The 17,862-nt window shown below is 37.5% G+C and overlaps 2 protein-coding genes across 2 annotated transcripts in view; both read right to left on the minus strand.

The window, feature by feature from the left end:
- The window catches only part of LOC310740414 (hepatic lectin), a 3,375-nt gene extending 676 nt beyond the window's left edge, over positions 1-2,699 (minus strand). Inside the window, exons 1-7 of the mRNA XM_083567094.1 lie at positions 2,636-2,699; positions 2,032-2,136; positions 1,767-1,823; positions 1,492-1,530; positions 1,256-1,383; positions 1,048-1,169; positions 1-743 (exon numbers count right to left, since the gene is read on the minus strand). The exon at positions 1-743 is cut by the window's left edge and continues 676 nt beyond it. Coding sequence (XP_083423220.1) covers positions 611-743; positions 1,048-1,169; positions 1,256-1,383; positions 1,492-1,530; positions 1,767-1,823; positions 2,032-2,136; positions 2,636-2,687 — 636 coding nt within the window. The 5' untranslated portion in view covers positions 2,688-2,699 and the 3' untranslated portion in view covers positions 1-610. The remainder of the gene's footprint in view (positions 744-1,047; positions 1,170-1,255; positions 1,384-1,491; positions 1,531-1,766; positions 1,824-2,031; positions 2,137-2,635) is intronic.
- Positions 2,700-5,082: 2,383 nt separating this feature from the next.
- On the minus strand, positions 5,083-16,446 carry nmt1a (N-myristoyltransferase 1a). Its single transcript, XM_083567282.1, has 12 exons — positions 16,297-16,446; positions 12,860-12,962; positions 12,596-12,740; positions 11,338-11,456; positions 10,007-10,098; positions 9,506-9,622; positions 9,061-9,231; positions 8,057-8,165; positions 7,501-7,671; positions 7,199-7,366; positions 6,756-6,893; positions 5,083-6,134 (listed from the first exon to the last, which is right to left on the minus strand). Exons 1-12 carry the CDS (start codon positions 16,404-16,406, stop codon positions 6,114-6,116), a joined length of 1,464 nt encoding a protein of 487 aa, XP_083423408.1. The 5' UTR covers positions 16,407-16,446; the 3' UTR covers positions 5,083-6,113.
- Positions 16,447-17,862: the final 1,416 nt, after the last annotated feature.

Genomic DNA, 17,862 nt, shown 5'->3' on the forward strand with positions numbered 1-17,862 from the left:
CTTGTTGACATTCAGAAGATCGGGGGTTCAAGAACTACATGACCCTATTTTAGTTTACTGCTTGACCTTCTGATATTTTTGGGGGTTCAAGCTCTCCATGTCCCTATTGTCAGTTTAATGGTTGTCCTTTTTATTGTTGATTACTGGTTGACCTTTAAAAGGTTCAAACCCTGGCCTTGAGCAAGGCCCTTAACCCTCCAGGGGGCACTGTATCATGGCTAAACGTGTCCTTTGACCGCAGCTTTTGTTATATGTGGAATTTTAATTAAATGCATCTCTCTATAAACACCTGCGATATTAAAGATGTCCTAACATCTAGCAATTTACCCGTTTATTAAATTCCCAATTCACCCATCAAAGAAAATCAGATCCTTTTACTTTTACATTTTTCCAACACATTAACTTAGAGAAGTGTCTCTTTATTTAAATCCTAATATATTCCATCCCTTGAATGGTGCCAATGTAACAAAATAATACATTTACCTCTCAGTTGCTTTCATGTCTGATTGGTTTTGTTCACTTACATAATTAAAATTACATCATGCCTGGTTAAAAATTACACTAAAAAAAGATATCAGCTTCTAAATTTATATCAGGAGTCACAAAGAGTTCAGAGAGAGCACGTGATCTCGCAGATCCTCCTTTCTGCTGTTAAACACGACAGATCCACCCATTGCCCATCGTAATAACCCACACAGTCTTCTCTCTCTGATTCGCTGTCCTCGGACATATGCTTCCACCACCTTAAAAGAAAACAAATTCACACTTCGTCTCAGTCAATCCCAGCATGTTCTGATAAGATGATATACAGTATTTCCCCAAACTGTTATAATATATATATTTAAAAAAAAACAGATTTCTTTTAATCAGAACTTTTGTTTAAGTAGAACTGACTAAAATGTACAAAGCATGGTGTGTGTGCTACATAGAGCTCTCAGCTCAATCCAACTGAACACCTTTGTGATGATTTAGAATCACCAAGCCTTGGTTTTTAGATTTGAAAAGTTCAGCAAAGCCAATCATTAGAAGAGAGAAAGAAACTCTTACGAGAGATTGCGCACAAGAGGCGTTTCATCTACCCACAGCCACTTGCCCTGGTTTTCAGCAGTTCTCAGACCAATCCAGTGCAGAGAATTGCTAAATGTGTTCATTGCACCAACAAGAAACATCTTAAAAGCCAGAGCACATAGATATTATAAGCATAAGTTTTGTATTATAAAGATATTATACAGTCTTTCTAATTCTCGCATCATACATGTTCCTCGTTACTGTTAACGATCACCAGGTCTCCTCCTAATTCCTGACAGTTCTCTCTACTGGAACTCCAGCTCATTTCATCTGTAGGGAAAACGTAGAGTCTGTCTTTGTACTGTATTTGACGCTCTACAGAGAGGGAAAAAAAGGAAAGATATACATTGCTTTACACATTACCTCTAAAAGAGTAGGGAATTATAGTGTTGAGTTATTGATCGTGTCTGAAAGATTACACACCTTCAGCTGAGCACCTTCTGACTTGCTCAAGTGAGGTGACTGTAAAGAAAGAAAGTCACCAGATATACAAGCCTTTATTCAGTATTGGCAATTTTTAATAACTGCATTGTACCACTCTGTCAATAATGATTGTACTGCAAACAATAACTGGTTGTTTAGAGGAAAAAATACCCATCATATAATGAAGAATCTTTTAAGTTGAAACTTAAATATAAAAAAAATTACATTTATTGTAAAAAATTACATTTATTTTTTATAGTAATTACAAAAATTACCAACAACTGAGGAGTTCTGCTTAAGCAAATCGTCTGAAGCCCATCTGAGTTTAAGATCTAGAAAAAAATGTGAAGTAAACATTTTAAGGCACCTCTGGAAATACAAACCCTGTACTGTGATAAATACAGTGATTTATGTAAAAAAAAAATCATATTGTAAATATCATATTCCATGTCTATCTATGGTATATAGATGTGATGGTCAGGTTTTCAGATGCTTGTTTTTATTTTTTACATCTAGATAATAGTATTTGTATGCACTTACAAAAATAGATCAGAAGTATGTTGGTCATCAGTGAAAGGCAGAGGAGACCACAAAGTGAGCTCAACAGAAAATAACCACACCTTTTACCACTTCCTGGATCCTCATCTGCAAAGTGCAGCAGATGCATAGCAGATAAATTGTGCATATTTAGTGCAAGACAATGTATATAATATATATATTACATATAACCTGTATATTATATATATTGCATAGACCTGTATATTTATGCCCATATAAATGCCATCAAATAACACATTTTAAGATATATATATATATATATATATATATATATATATATATATATATATATATATATATATATATATATATATATATATATATATATATATATTTTATATGCACATTTCAATTAATATAAATTCATATATATATATATATATATATATATATATATATATATATATATATATATATATATATATATGAATTTATATTCATTGAAATTACAGAATGCTACTAGTATTACTAATAATTTACCCTTAAAAATACTTTTGAAAAGTTTTGTCAAATTAGTGGAATTTCCATATTGAATATTAGCCTCCTCTAGTTTAATTAAAAAACAAATTGCATTCTAAACCCTTACCCCTCGTAGACGTTTGTGTAACGTTGCCGTAGATGTGCTTCTCCTTCTTCATGGTGAACAATGAAGGGACAGTAAAGAGTTTTTGAACACCCACGCCACTTCTCTTTCACTCTAACTGCATCATCTGTATGTTATTTTCCATTGTGTACCACCATTGCATAAAATACACAGTAACTCAATCTGTCCTGTTAATCTTTGTGTGTGTTTAGCATTTAGCATTAAGACTTTTGCATTTAACTTCAAATCATTGTCCATGGTTTATTACTTGAAATACACAAGCTGGTATTTTTTTTTTTTTTATTTCCCAGACATTTTGTTGAATTTATATAAATGTTTTAAGCCTGGAACAAAGAACAACACACAATTAGCACACCATCCTAACCACAAAAGCTAAGGTCAGGCTAAGGTTCATTTATACAGAATAACTCTACCTTTACCTGAACAAGGCCAGGGTGGATCTGGGGCCTGTGTGAGGTGGGAATACACCTGGGATAGGATGCAAGTCCACTGCAGGGAATCCTTTACACACACTTTCAAACACTCGTTCACAAAGCTAAACTGAACCAGTCCATTAATCAGAAGATAACTGGAGCACCTCGAGGAAACCCACATGTACCCTCAGGATCAATCAGTGGGAATGTCCATTGGAAAAACATTTGCATATACTGAATGACATCTTTAACACTCATGATTAATTCATGAATGACAATGATTATTTTGATGCATGTATTAACAAATCTATAAGTAAATACAGACATTGACAGGCTGAAAGAAACTAAATCTACAGGTAACAATGGAACAAAGAAACTAAACACACAATCAACGATTCCATTATGAGGAACAAAAGGACCACCTGGTGAGCAGCAGATATTTATATATAATTCTAATGTTCACATGATGTGCAGCCATGAAAACATTCACTCAGACATACCAAGTTTTTAGCCAAAAAGAAAAAAAACCTGAAGTAAAAATGGAGATAAGATGTGCATTTAATGTTGCTCACTTGTACAATTCCTTTTTTTGTTTAAATCTGAGAAAGAACAAGTCGTTTCCTGAAGAAGGGGAAACGAAATCTCAGCGTTGACTAAACTTGAGACAGTTACTCGCCTGTTTGGAGGATCAGCTTAGACAAGAAATGATAATTGGAACGAGATCTCTTTCTTGCAATTGGATGTGTTGGATTTTGTTTTGTGATTTTGTGACACTTTTGCCAAACAAACAAGAACCGAAATCATTATTAACTCATGAATCAACATTTTTTTTTTAAGAATCTTTTTTTCCCTCAGTCACTTCTGAGACACAGCACATCATTTGCTCTTGTGAAGAAAAAGTTAATGCCACCATTAAAAAGAAAAAAACAAACAAACCAAGAATAACATCCTAAAACATACAATATGATGATATATTGTAACTATCAAACTATAAAAGATTTGACCGGTCAGATATGACATTTGCAGGTAATGCTGCAGATGCATACAACTTCTTCTTATATTCATAATGCTTTGCTTGCTAGTTTACATCACATGGTCAAAAATGTGTTTTTTCCCTACAAAAAAGAAAAAGAAAAAAAAGAGCAAATTTAAATTTAAATAAATGTAAATTTTTTTTATTAAAATGGGGAAATTAATTGAGATGGTTACATCCCTGTTTGTAGAATAGATCTAAAAATAAAAGGGCATAAATAGGGTATAAATAAAGAAAGAATTTGTTGATGCTTTTGCTTTGCAATTTGCCTTTTCGCCAAATAAACAAGAAACAAAATTAATAATTTATAAATGTAACAATATACAAGTCCATTAAAATCATTCAAACATTATAAAAAAAAAGTTTCTGTCACCTCCAAGACACTGCAGATCATTTGCTCATTTAAAAACACTTAAAAACACCGTTATAAGAAAAAAAAAAAACCCCTCCATGAACAGCTTCAAACATACAAAGATTTTTGCCTGTCAGATGATGTACCTGGTTGAAAGTCTTTTTTTCCTGAAATGAAAACACTTCCACAATAAACCAAAGTAACACACACGCCAACTTCTTTTATTTAGCACCAAAAAAAAAATAAAAAATTTCAACAATGTTTTCTGGCACCATCATGAAAAGCAAAAAAGAAAAAATTAACAAAAAAAAAACCAAAACAAAAAAAAGTCTCCTAATACAGTTGATTAAGTCGTCCGTTTCCTCCATACTACTGACAAAAAAACCCAAAAACTGAGAAGCTGCTCTAGTTGTGCCTTTATTATTGTGTCAGTTCAACACTATGGCTTTAAGTCAACACTTCCTGTATATTGAAAACACTGAACCAGATGGGAGAATACGTTTGGCTGAACTAGTCTTCAGGCGCTCCATACAGTCGTCTTCCTGCAGCAGTAAAACTTTATGAGGATTGTAATTTGATTTGACCATATACCCTTAACATAAAAATAAAGTAAATCAAAACACATACAGTATTCATCTCTGCATTTAAATATTTATTTCAACTCTCCTCACAACCCCTGATGCGTCTCCACCTTTCCAACACAGTCAGTATTCAACCTCTTAGGATTAATCATTAGTCCACGTCCATGTCCTGGACTCCTACTTATTTGTTTTTACTGATATTTTGCTGTTATGTGTTATGTGTGCATGTACACAGGGCTTCTCTGTTGGCGTTACAGTGAAATCACAGGCAGTGAGTTAGTGATAAAGCAGCGATCCATCAATTAGGAAGAAGAAAAGAAAAAAAAAAGCACGAAAGAAATCTCTCCTTTACAGAATGTATGACAACAATGAATCAGTGACTCAGTAATTAAAAAAAAAAAGAACATTTCTGACAGCAGCCCTTTATAATGTCCATTGTGGAGTTTTATTACCTCATCAGCTTTTTTTTCTTGATGTTTAAAGCATTTTTTTTTTCCTTTTGATATTGTCCTGTTACAAACACCGGGCGACCTCTTAAGATTAATTAGGTGTGGATGACAAGAAAGAAGGAAGGAAAAAAAAAAAAAAAAAAAAAAAAAAAAAGAAGCACCTCACATTCGGACAGGGAGAGAAAACGGCTGGACCGAGTCTCAGTAATGAGAGCGTAGTCAGAGGCAGAGTGAAAGAGCAGCTGCTGCTTCACGGCATTCAGCAAATTCACGCTCGCGTCACGACCGGGATTGCAAGAACAACTGGAATTAATTACAGATCCAAGTGCTGAGGGAGAAAGAAGAAGAAGAAGAAGAAGAAGAAGAAGAAGGGAAAAAAAAAGACTAAAAAGAAAAAAAAAGGCAGAAAAATAAGAAGAGGGCCTGGCAGCGGTAGTGCAGGTCCAATTCAAGTTCTGGGGAAAGGAAGAAAAAATAAAAAAAATAAAAAAAAGAATAATTAGAGAAACGGGCGGTGGCTTTTTCTTCCTAAACGTGGAAGTCCTTCTGGCGCATTGGTCAGGTGGTCAGTGCGTGACGTCAGTTCTTGGCTTCACAATGACGCAAGGAAGGGCTTTGATGAGGCAAGAGGGTCACTGCAGTACTAAACCAACCTGCAAGAGCACAAACATTCATTTAGGTCTTTGACCAAAACGGAGAACATATTTAGTCAAAACATTTGCATCTTTAAGGCATGATGTACCCGTCATTATTTTATGAGTTGCTCAGTAGCTCCTAGTTTGATAACCACAAATGACTGTAAAAAAAAAAGTCATTATTTATAATCTTACACTCCAGTGCTCATGTTAGTTCTCACTCTCAGTGTTCTGTATTGTTTAAAGACTATAATCACACTCTTGATGTCACCCAAATGAGGATGGGTTCCCCTTTTGAGTCTGGTTCCTCTCAAGGTTTCATCTCACAACATCTAAGTTTTTTCTTGCCATAGTCGCCATGGCTGCTCATCAGGGATGAACACACATTGTTCACCTTAGTTGTTGATTTCTGTAAAGCTGCTTTGAGACAATGTCTGTTGTGAAAAGCGCTATAGAATTAAACTTGACTTGTTGAAACAGTGTGTGGCATAAAATAAGGTGGTAATCCATTGCTAGGTGTGTCTTACTCTATTTTTATGCATGATGTGGACGCAAAGAACCCCTTGATGTGACCTGTTAAAACAGAAATGAACTATCCTGCTTATATCATAGACAAGTTAGTGAATAAATGAGCCGTACTTTCTCTGGACCCATGCTGGGGCATTTCCAATTGTACAGATAATACTGTAGATTCCCATCTCCGATACCAAACTTCAGCTTCTCCAAAAACGTCTTGTTCTCCATCAGGTCCAGTGCATTAAAAACATCAAATCCTTTCTGTATTTGGGGGGAGAGACAGAATGAGAGGCCGAAACATTGTGCACAGCAAGTTTATACATTATAATATAAATTATACATTATAAATAATAAATATAATTAAAGGACTCTGTGCAGCATGTGGTCTCGCATGTTAAAACAAACACGTGGTTCGCCTCTAGAGGGCGCTCTCGTAGTGACAGGAAATCGGTATCGATTTTTTGCAGATAGCTTATAGTCCAGCGATCAACTATCAGTGCCAAGTAATCAGCAAACCCGATGAATTGGTCGACCTCTAACACACACACACACACACACACACACACCGATTTGGCCAGGATGAGCGCGTCTCCCATCAGGTCGATCAGCGGCATGGAGGTGTGCACGTTGTAGAAGGAATATGCTGCCTTCAGACTGCGGTGCACCGGGTGGTTCATGATGGTGGATGGCAAGGTGTAAAAACTCAGGAAGTCTGTGATCTTCCCCTCAGGATTCTGGAAAATCAGTATAAAACTTATTTTAGGAAATAAAATAGGATTATATATGATTACATCCTAAAAAGCCTCCCCCATATATATGTCATGAACATTATGAGCACTTCTTCCTTTAATCTATGCAGGTGGCCTACCTCCACCAGATAGGTGTCGATGATGTTCTCTTGGGGCAGAAGCCAGTGCTGCACCTCCTCCATGCTCATGACTGGAGCCAGGTTGAACTGGCGGAGATAATCTTTTAGCAGGCGGTGCACATTTGGGATGTCCTTCACCGTCATCGCCCTTAAGCCTACGGTCTTTGGAGCCTAGAGGCAAGGGGACGGAGACGAAACAAAGAATGGACCTTAAAACAATAGGCAGGGTTGCGTTCAAATACTCAACAGAATATGATAATGATAAGTAAAAAAAGTGTCAATTCAATATTTTTTGTTTTTGTCCGCAATACACAACTACAAATACATGCACACTTATTTAACTGTTACACATTACTGCTAGCCAGGGAACTAAATCTCCAACGTGTGTATCCATAGTGACGAGAGTGGTCTCTTCTCTCATAAATCAATGCAACGTCACATTTATGTTGCATAATAAAATCAACACTAGCTCCCCCTACTGGTAAAAATATAGCCATGTGAGACAAGTTAAATTAGAAAGTCAATTGGAGTCAAGTAGATGAAGGGTGGCGAGTACCTCAGGCAGCCTGTACAGCTTCATAGTACGTTGCATAGTCATGTTCCGACTCAGGTGGGAAAACTTCACTTCTATCAGCTTCCGTGGGTTCAGAGATCGGTGCCAGTATCTGCGCAAATGCAACAAAATCCATAAATATAGATTAACTACAACGCATGATTCAATCTGAAAGGAAAACATTACACAGTACATTTTAGCCAGAATTGTTATACAACCCCAATTCCAAAAATAACGTTGGGAGACTGCGTAAAACGCATAAAAACAGAATGCAACGATTTGCAAATCTCAAAAATTCATAGTCTATTCACAATAAAACAAAAACATATCAAATGTTTCATCTGAGAATATATATAATTTTAAGAAAAAAAAAAAAAAAGGTGGTCGTTTTTTATTTGACGGCTGCAACAGGTCTCCAAAAAAGTTGAGAAAGGACCATGTTTAGCACCGTGTAGCATCACACATCTGTCCATATACATCTGGGAACTGAGGAGACCAGTTGCTAAAGTTTAAAGAAAGGAAAGTTGTCTCATGTGTCTCTGATTCAAGATTCTAGCTGCTTAACAGTTCCCCTTTGTGGGTGTCCTTTGTTGTGTTTTTCGGTTCATGATGCATCAAATGTTCTCAAATAGTGAAAATTCTAGACACCCAGACTCTTCTACTACACATCCATGCTATTGTAATAGATGCAGTAAACCTTGTCTTGCTTAAATATGCAAGGCCCTCCCTAAAAAAGAGGTTTTCTGGATGAAAACATTTGCACTTTATGTTGAGAAACATTATTATGAAATCATTCCACAATTTGTAGATAGTCTTTTACAGATTGGTGACGATCTTATTAACCTAATTAGTTGCTAAACTAATTTTAATAACACTTACTTGTACATGCAAACTACCCAAATATTCTGTTCTATTGGCTTACCAGAAAAGCAGGGCAGCAACAATGAAATAATTAAATAATAATAAAAAATGCTGAAATGTATTTAGAAGAGTTTATGCGAGTTTACCTGCAGGTCCCTACAGGTTTGGGCAGTACCACTCCGGCAGTGTAGACAGCCTGGAAAATACCCTGCAAATTAACCCTTCTGGTGATCTCTCGGATCAACACGGGGGCTACACGCTTGGAGCGCAGCTTTTTATGCACACACAGGAAATTAATCTCCACCATCTTCTTCTCTCTGGGCGAGGAAAGGGAGTGACAAAGTTTATATTAGACAATAGAAAGAAGAAAAAAAAAAAAAAAGAAAAAACTATACTGATTGTGCACAAAATATTTAGAGAATTAAACGTACAAAACTAAAATAGTCTGTTTTGAGTTTCTTCTTTTTAACGTAGAAATTGAGATGTAAACCGAATGTCTTTCTGCTGTAAGTTTAGCTGTTGAACTGCCATTGGATTATGCGATTTTTCATAAATCAGCCACATTAACATAACAGCATGAGGACAGCTTACATATCGTAGATACGGATGTTGGCTGGAATGGCGCTGATGAAGCCCACGAGTTTTTGATTGGAGTTGACTCTCACGCCACAGTGCCACTGAGGCAGCCAGCCCGGAGGACGTAGTGCCCTGAGAAAGAGAGAGAGCCGTAGATGATGGAATGAAAGGACAAAAAAAAAAGATGCAGTTTCCAGGTCAGTGATTAAACTTGAGCAAATGATTTGTGGGGAATTCGTTATCCCGCTACCTGAGACCATTTCCGTTTATTCTACAGAACTCCAGGATCCGACGTTTTGAACACGAGTATACAAGGAGTTCCTTTTACCTCCTAACCATACTAACAGGTGGATTTAGTGATCTAAATTCCTCTAAATTATAATCAAGCCTTATTCTCAGTGCCTATAACCAGGACAAAGGCATTGCTTAAGATTAGCAAAGAAATTGAATAAAATCCTTCCTTTAAACCAGTGGCAAATGCTCAATGTTGTTGGAAAGATGTGCATGATTCCATACCACAGAAGGAACTCGGGCGAATAGTCAAAGCGGAACATGTTATCATCATCCTCCACGTAGTTCTCATTCAGGAGAGTGTACAGCTCTTTTAGCTAAACACAAAAGGAGTAGAGAAGACCAATTAAACAAGCTTTTACAACTTTTCTGGAAATTGCTTTGAGGGGAAAGAAACACATTGACATTCAATCAACAGACTCAATGACTGATTTGTCCGGTGCGTCTATGGTGTTACCATAGAATTACATGTACTTGAGAGTTTTTTTTGTGTTTTCTTTGAAGTTTTCTTTGAAGTCTTGTACTTATCTACATTTTAAATTAATAGGTAAAATGTCAAATAAATGATTGATCGATGGGAGGAGGACAAACAAGCTAAACTCACAAGAAAGAAAGATAGAGAAGGCAAGAAAGACACCGAGTGACGCAGACCTAGCTGAAAGCGAAATGCAATAGAATCGAAAGTTGTGCGCTCACTATCCGAATTCTGAATCTGCATTCATGTCCGAAATGACGTTATAAAGATAAATTTTCTTTTTAACTTTAATTCCTAAAGGTGTTCCCTCAAGTAAAACACGGCAAATTTTACTCCGAGTAAATTTTAAATTAGCTACAATTGACTTTTACTTCTGTATATATTTAGACCGGTAACTTTACTTGTACTGAAGTACAATTTAATTGAACAGTACTTTTACTTGAGTAGAATATTTTTACTCTTTCCACCTCTGAAAATATGAAACAATAGTGCTGGCACAAGTCAGTGTTATGACTGACTGATTCTCTGAAACTACGCTGAATGTCATGTACAGACATGTTGTGCAAATAAATATTTATTTGTATAGCGATTTTCACAATGGACGTTGTTTCGAAGCAGAGAAGTTAAATAATCCTGAATCACCATGCATTCTGTGTGATTATGCCAGGCCCATTCTAATAATTATTCTAAAGCAGCAAGTCTAGAAGAACCGGCTTTTTTTTTTAGTTTGTTTATTTATCATTAAAGTCATGACCACACCTGAACACACTCACAGAGGCTCATCGTGCCGTCCATCACTCACACACTTATACAGCCCTTTAGAGGTTTTATTAATTCAGACCTCGACATCTCTCCAATAACACCATTGTTGTGAACCACATGGTGTTCAAATGGCAGGAAACAACATATTATTTAGTTCCCAAGGATGAAAGTCTTGCAAATAATGATCCCAAATTAGACCGCATACAAATCAATTACGACAGGTACCTTTGAACCTAATTTGAGTATTAAAACCTGTGTGTGTGTGTGTGTGTGTGTGTGTGTGTGTGTGTGTGTGTGTGTGTGTGTGTGTGTATCTCACCACAGCGGAGTTGCCGAGGTCCAACGCATCCCAGGTGAAACCCTGAGGAAGGCTGTATGGCTCCTCTCGGATGCTATCTTTATCAGGCTCGATGCAGCCGTGTGTTGTCACCATCTCTCCTGCACAACGGAGCAACAAGTTAGGAGCAGAACATAACAACCGATGTGATGCGACAAGAAGGTTTTAACTCCAAAGCAAATTGTCCTCTAACAATACGTTCTGAATAGAGGTGTAACGGTACACAAAATTCACGGTTTGGTAACGGATTCCAAGTCAAAACATTTATGCAAATCATAAAATTGCTTGTCCTTTTTTTTTTTCCTTTATTATTATTAACATTTGTGAACAACAGTTTAAATTTTTTTATAAAAAAATAATTAAATAAAAATTTTATTAAAAAAAATCAAACACACTTATATCATATAGCCTAAATTGAGTAATCATTTAAATTGCCACAAATAAAATTGAATGCAAAAAAATTTTAATTAATAGTTTACATTTGTTAGACCCCATTTGGGTAATACAGATGTGTATTTAAGTGTATGTGTGCGTTTCTTTTTATATATTTAATTTTCTAAAGAAAAGTTCTACTTATTTCGGCATACTTTAACAAACGTCTGCATTTAAGAAAAGTTATTTATTCATTTAATTTATTTATTCATTCTTCCGTCCTTCATGCATTCATTTATTCACTCCCTCGATGTGTGGAATTGTCAGGATTTTCCCTTTTTAAGGAAATTCTTAAAATGCAAAAGAAGCACCCATATCGCTAGACTGCCGATTTTCCGCATGCGCAGAACGAATTGTGTTTCCGTTACAGATGGAGAAGCCACAGAGACACTGTGAAACTTGCGGTCCACCAGTTAAAATGTTCGTGAGGTAACTGTGAGGTAATCGTTTTGATAACGACACGTGATACTGATGGTGTAATCCATATGTAAACCCGCATTAACTCATTACAAATAACGATTTAATGTCAATCGATCATTAAGGTTTATGCTGTTTCTTTGTTTTCACGCATTCAATTCACACACACTCAGGAACACAAGTGGGCTATAAAATTAGGAGAATTAATGAATATCAAAATCCTTCTTCATTAGATCAATTGTTACATAATTTCTTAGATTTTGGACCTGAATATGACTATGTGAATCAAATGTGCAAAACATGTTCCTAAAGTGAAGTACAGTTTGGACACCAAAATGGTCTTGGCAAAAAAAATAAATAAAAAAATCAAAATCAGACATATAAAGTCTACCTAGTTTAGGGACAGGTTGAGTGTCCCAGAACTGGTAGCTACGGCGTGAGGCCTCTTCCATGGTTTTGGCTGGTCCAGGTCCCACTGAGAAAAGCTCAATGGCTTTCTGAATCTCCTGAAGCTTATCAGCAGGAAGAGAATTCACCTAAAAGAGATATAGAAAAAAAATTCAAATAAATATGGGTTATATAGCAAACAAATGTCTAATAAAAACATGGAACAACTTTAAAAAAAACAACAACAAAAAAACCACGGATTTCTCACTTTGGCCAGCGGGTCCTGGGCCAAATCTTTTCCTCCAGATTTGTCCTTGTTCTTTTTCTTTTGTTTCTTTTTCTTCTTCTTGGCCCCCGTATCCCCCTTTTCTCTGCAAACCAGAATAAGCCACAGAGGGAAATAAACATCGTGACTATAATGAAGGGGATTTTTTTTTTAATAACACACAAAAAATATACTACCAACAAAAAGTGTTTTAACTGTGCGTCACATTAATACATTACCACAGTAACGCTACAGTTTCTACAATTTATCGTATATTTACATGACAACAAACTAAATGCACACTTGGTGAATGCACAGCCCCGATGTAGCCCAAAACCCATGATCAAAACCGGTGAGTATCAATGAGTTTTGGAGTATGATTATCAATTATAATGATTATTAATTATAATTAGGCCTATATAAGGGTTAGAATATTGTGATATTCAGAGCAAAATGCTTAATGCAAAGAATACACCAATCAAATACTTTAAATGCTGAAATTTTTTGTACATTTTCGGTCTTTTGATCATATGGAATTTAGACCAAACTAAACAAAACGAATATTAAAAAAAAATTTTACCCAAAAGATTTTAGAAAGCATGGCCAGACCCGTACAGTCTGGCCAGTAACTGTACGGCCAGGTGAAGGGAACAGAGGTGATGAGGAGGTGATGGGTAGGTATGGTTTTAAGGAGAGGAATGTGGAAGCATGAGGTAAAGGTACAGAGCGCCGTTCGATACGACGAGACAGATGACTCGTTTTGCTCTCGGCAGGGTGAAAAGCGTGTTCTTGTGATGGAACGGGATGGGATGGGATGAACGTTGTGCACTGTGACCCTGAACAAGAGAGAAAGTGCACTGTGTGTTCAAAACATTTCTCTCTTTTTCGTGCATTGCTGAAAAGAAAAACCCAACCCCCGCCTTTACACGCTGAATGAACGCTACTGTACTGCAAACGTTAAATCGTGACAGCGTCCATGAGCGTGTGGGGTTTTGTTCACACAGCATATGGCTGAATACCAAACGACTGCCTTCTTACTGAATATGTACAATATAAAGGATATATGGATCCGATATTATGACTGGAAAAATTTACAAAATGTAGACAAGCCTTGTTATGTTACAGTCCCCCTGTATGCTCAGTTCTCCCAATATTCATGTTTGCATAATACAGAAAAAAAATGCTTTTCTGTCTACTGCCACCACCTTGTTCATTTTTTTTTTGTACCCAATTAAGTACTTCACTCCAATGGGCCTCTTTCTTTTCCTCTTTCATGACTGACTGTGAAATATTTCTTTCTGAACCGTTTTTGTTTCTGTGCGCGAAACCCTTTTCAGACTGCCGTTGTTTAGTTAGTTACCGTTGTTTGTTTATTAATGCCATGGCAGCATTGATGGCAGTTTCCATGGCAGGATCAAGGTGGGTATCAGTTAGCGATGTAAAACCGTTGCACTGCAAACTCTGTGGTCACGCTTGAGCATGCTCCTCACTTAATCATACACAGGAACGACGCATTTTAGGAGCTGTAGGATAACAGCTATCATTTGCCTAAGCGACATTTTCAGCTTCCATTCCTAATCAAGTCCATTTTCACTGTTATAACAAGCTTTGATCTTCCACAAAGACTTTCCACGACATTTTGGAGCGTGTTTGTAAGGATTTGGGTTTGTTCAGCCACAATAGGATGGTGGGGTATAGTGAGGCAGCAAGTGAACATTTTGTTCTTAAAGTTGACGTGTTCGAAGCAGGAAAAATGGGCAAGCCTAAGGATTTGAGCGAGTTTGTAAAGGGTTGAATTTTGATGTCTAGACGACTGGGTCAGAGCATCTCGAAAACTGCAGTGGGATGTTTCCAGTCTGCAGTGGTCAGTGTCTATCAAAAGTGGTCCAAGGAAGGAAGAGTGGGGAACCAGCGACAGGATAGTGGGCGGCCCGAGGCTCGTTGATGCACGTGGGGAGCGAAGGCTGGTCCGTGTAGTCCGATCCAACAGATGAGCTCCTGTAGCTCAAAACGCTGAAGAAGTTAATGCTGTTAATGCTCGATTGGTCAGGACTGTTTTGGCAGCAAAAGGGGGACCACCACTATATTAGGCAGGTGGTGATAATGTTATGCTCTGATCGGTGTGTATTTACCACAGACATGACCATGTAATACCATTAAACAGTGAGGTGTTCAGACAGAGTTATCAAACCATGAGAATTTATACTATCACACTTCTACAAGTCTTTAATCGTGTTAAAAACCAAAACAGCCTATATTTTATAATTCATATCTTATATTCCTTCATTTATTCTTAAAACAATAGAAAACAAAAAGGGGCACCATTGCATTATGGTGTAATTCTACCGTACCCGAGTGAACATGCCCATGTTGTGAGTTCATCTGATAAATAACTAGTTGAACAAAGAAGACCATAAATATTCTCATACTTTCAGAAGTATGTGATGTTATCATGTTCAGGTCCTGAGATAATTAAAGTGAAAGTGATGCTACATGTCTAATCTTCCACTCCATGTATAAGGCACATGTTCATCTCACAGCGGGGAAGTGATTCCCAGCGAATATCTTACAAATATATCAAAAATAAATCAACGCAATATAATAATTATATGCAAAAATGTGCTTGGGTGGACCACTGCTAGCTTGTGTAATGCTCTCCCTAAGAAACTAGCATGTCATCACCTGCAAATAGCTGCCTAGCGTGCAGATTAGCAACCTGAACAACGTTCAAGTATAAATAAAACTTTCTCTTCTTGAAAATAAATCTTTTAGGTGTGTTTACACACGGCCTTTGATATATACATTTGTTTTGTGCATTATTATTATTACAATGTTTCCAATAGCTGACAGTAAAATGAAAAGAAACTTCGCCATCTCAAATGCCACTCTAATCCCTTGATTTGTCTCCTAGGAGTGTGCACGATAGTGCGCGTGATACAATGCAACCCTATGAGGGAGCCCTTGACCCCTCGAGGGGGCGAGGGTTTAAAATCCGTGGATTTGGGATACGGCAGGAGAGTCCGGCTGGTTTCACGGTCCAGGAACGCTTAAAACTAGTGCTTGCTGGCCAGGATTCTAAAATGTACAAGTTATTGCGATCTACAGATAAACTGAAATTAATAGAATCAGTTAGAGAAGTATTATGAATATTAATTAAAAAAAAATTATATGTTACTGTGACATGATAAACCACGTTCTAGCCGAATCAATGCGCTAAGACCCGCCCTCGCTCTCAGAATAAATCCCTTTTATCCAATAGCCGTTCAAAGATCGCTGTCAATCAAAGAAACGGACCAAAGAAAAGCAACAAGGGGCGTATCCCTTATCATTCTCGCCTCCTTTGACCTAGCCATGCAAGGGCCCTAGACTCGAAGAGTACGGATCATGCGTGGTTTTTATTCAATTTCTAACCAAACCTCAAAGAAGTTTGATGTTCTCACCCATCATCGAAATGATGCTCTTCATTTTCGCAGTCACTACAATGCCCGTGGTCCTCCTCTAGCTCCACTTCTTTCTCCTGCTTCGGTGCTGTCTCATTCTCATCCGCCATGATTAATCAGGAAGTGAGGAACTCGCCTTCGAAACCCTTTCCGATTCCTATTGGTGGACACTTTGCAAGGCATTGTGGGAAATGTAGTTGTTTAAACACTTCCGGGTTTCTCTCTCTCTCTCTCTCTCTCTCTCTCTCTCTCTCTCTCTCTCTCTCTCTCTTCTCTCTCTCTCTCTCTCTCTCTCTCTAAAAAAACCCCAATTTTTTTTAAAGCTAGTAGTAGTAGTAGTAGTAGTAGTAGTAGTATATATATATAAGTGTGTTAGAAGAAGTGTAGAAAAGCGTGCAGGCAGGGTGGAGTGGGTGGAGAAGAGTGATAGCAGGAGTGATTTGTGATAGAAGGGTATTTGCAAGAGTGAAAGAGAAAGTTTATAGGACTGTGGTGAGACCTGCGATGTTGTATGGTTTAGAGACAGTGGCATTAAATAAAAGACAGGAGGCGGAGCTGGAGGTAGCAGAGCTGAAGATTTTGAGGTTTTTGTTGGGAGTGACGAGGATGGACAGGATTGAAAATTAGTTTATTAGAGGGACAGCACATGTAGCACGTTTTGGAGACAAGGTGAGGAAGGTGAGATCGAGATGGTTTGGACATGTGCAGAGGAGGGACATGGGGTATATCGGTAGAAGAATGCTGAGGATGGAGCCACCAGGAAGGAGGAAAAGAGGAAGGCCAAGGGGGTAGTTGGTGTGAAAGAGGCAGATGTAGAGGACAAGGGGGGATGGAGACAGTTGATCCGCTGTGGCGACCCCTAATGGGAGAAGCAGAGAAAAGAAGATTCTATTTAAAGCAATGTATTTCTTTTATTTCCATGTAATTGCTGTACTGCTTTGTTTCACACGGTGGCGCCAGAGCTGCGTGAATTTAGCTGTTGCTCTTCTGTCCATCAAAACTGTTCAAAATCATCTATTAATGGGTGCTTTTTACGTCACATGTACTTTACAGCACAGTAAAACATTTTCTTCGTATATCCCAGCAATGTTAGGAAGCTGGGTTCAAAGTGTAGGATACAGGGGCTATAAGGGTTAAGGACCTTGCTCAAGGGACCCAAGACTCAAGATCTTCATGAAACTGGAGCTTGAACACCTGACCTTCTGATTAGTAACCAAGAGCCTTAACCACTAAGCTACCACTCTCCCCCTGTTTAAGATTCCACTTTCCCCTGTTAACATATTGGCATATATCCTACCATCATCTAACACCATCCCTGGAGCAGATTGGGCCCAACAAGAGTTTTGCTCAAGGCCCCAACAGCTTGCCAATGCTGGGGCTTGAACCTCTTTGTGATGAGCATCCCAGAGCCCTAACCGTTGTACCAACTGTCCGTAAGCTCCCTTTATGTTGTCCTTTTTAACAACAAAAATATAATATATATATATAAAAAATTATGTCTACAAATATTTTAAATGGTTTAGTTAATAGTGGCTATGCAGCCCCTATATGCAAAAATAAACTGCA

This window comes from Silurus aristotelis, assembly GCF_946808225.1.
Source record: "Silurus aristotelis genome assembly, chromosome: 17".
Taxonomy (NCBI): domain Eukaryota; kingdom Metazoa; phylum Chordata; class Actinopteri; order Siluriformes; family Siluridae; genus Silurus; species Silurus aristotelis.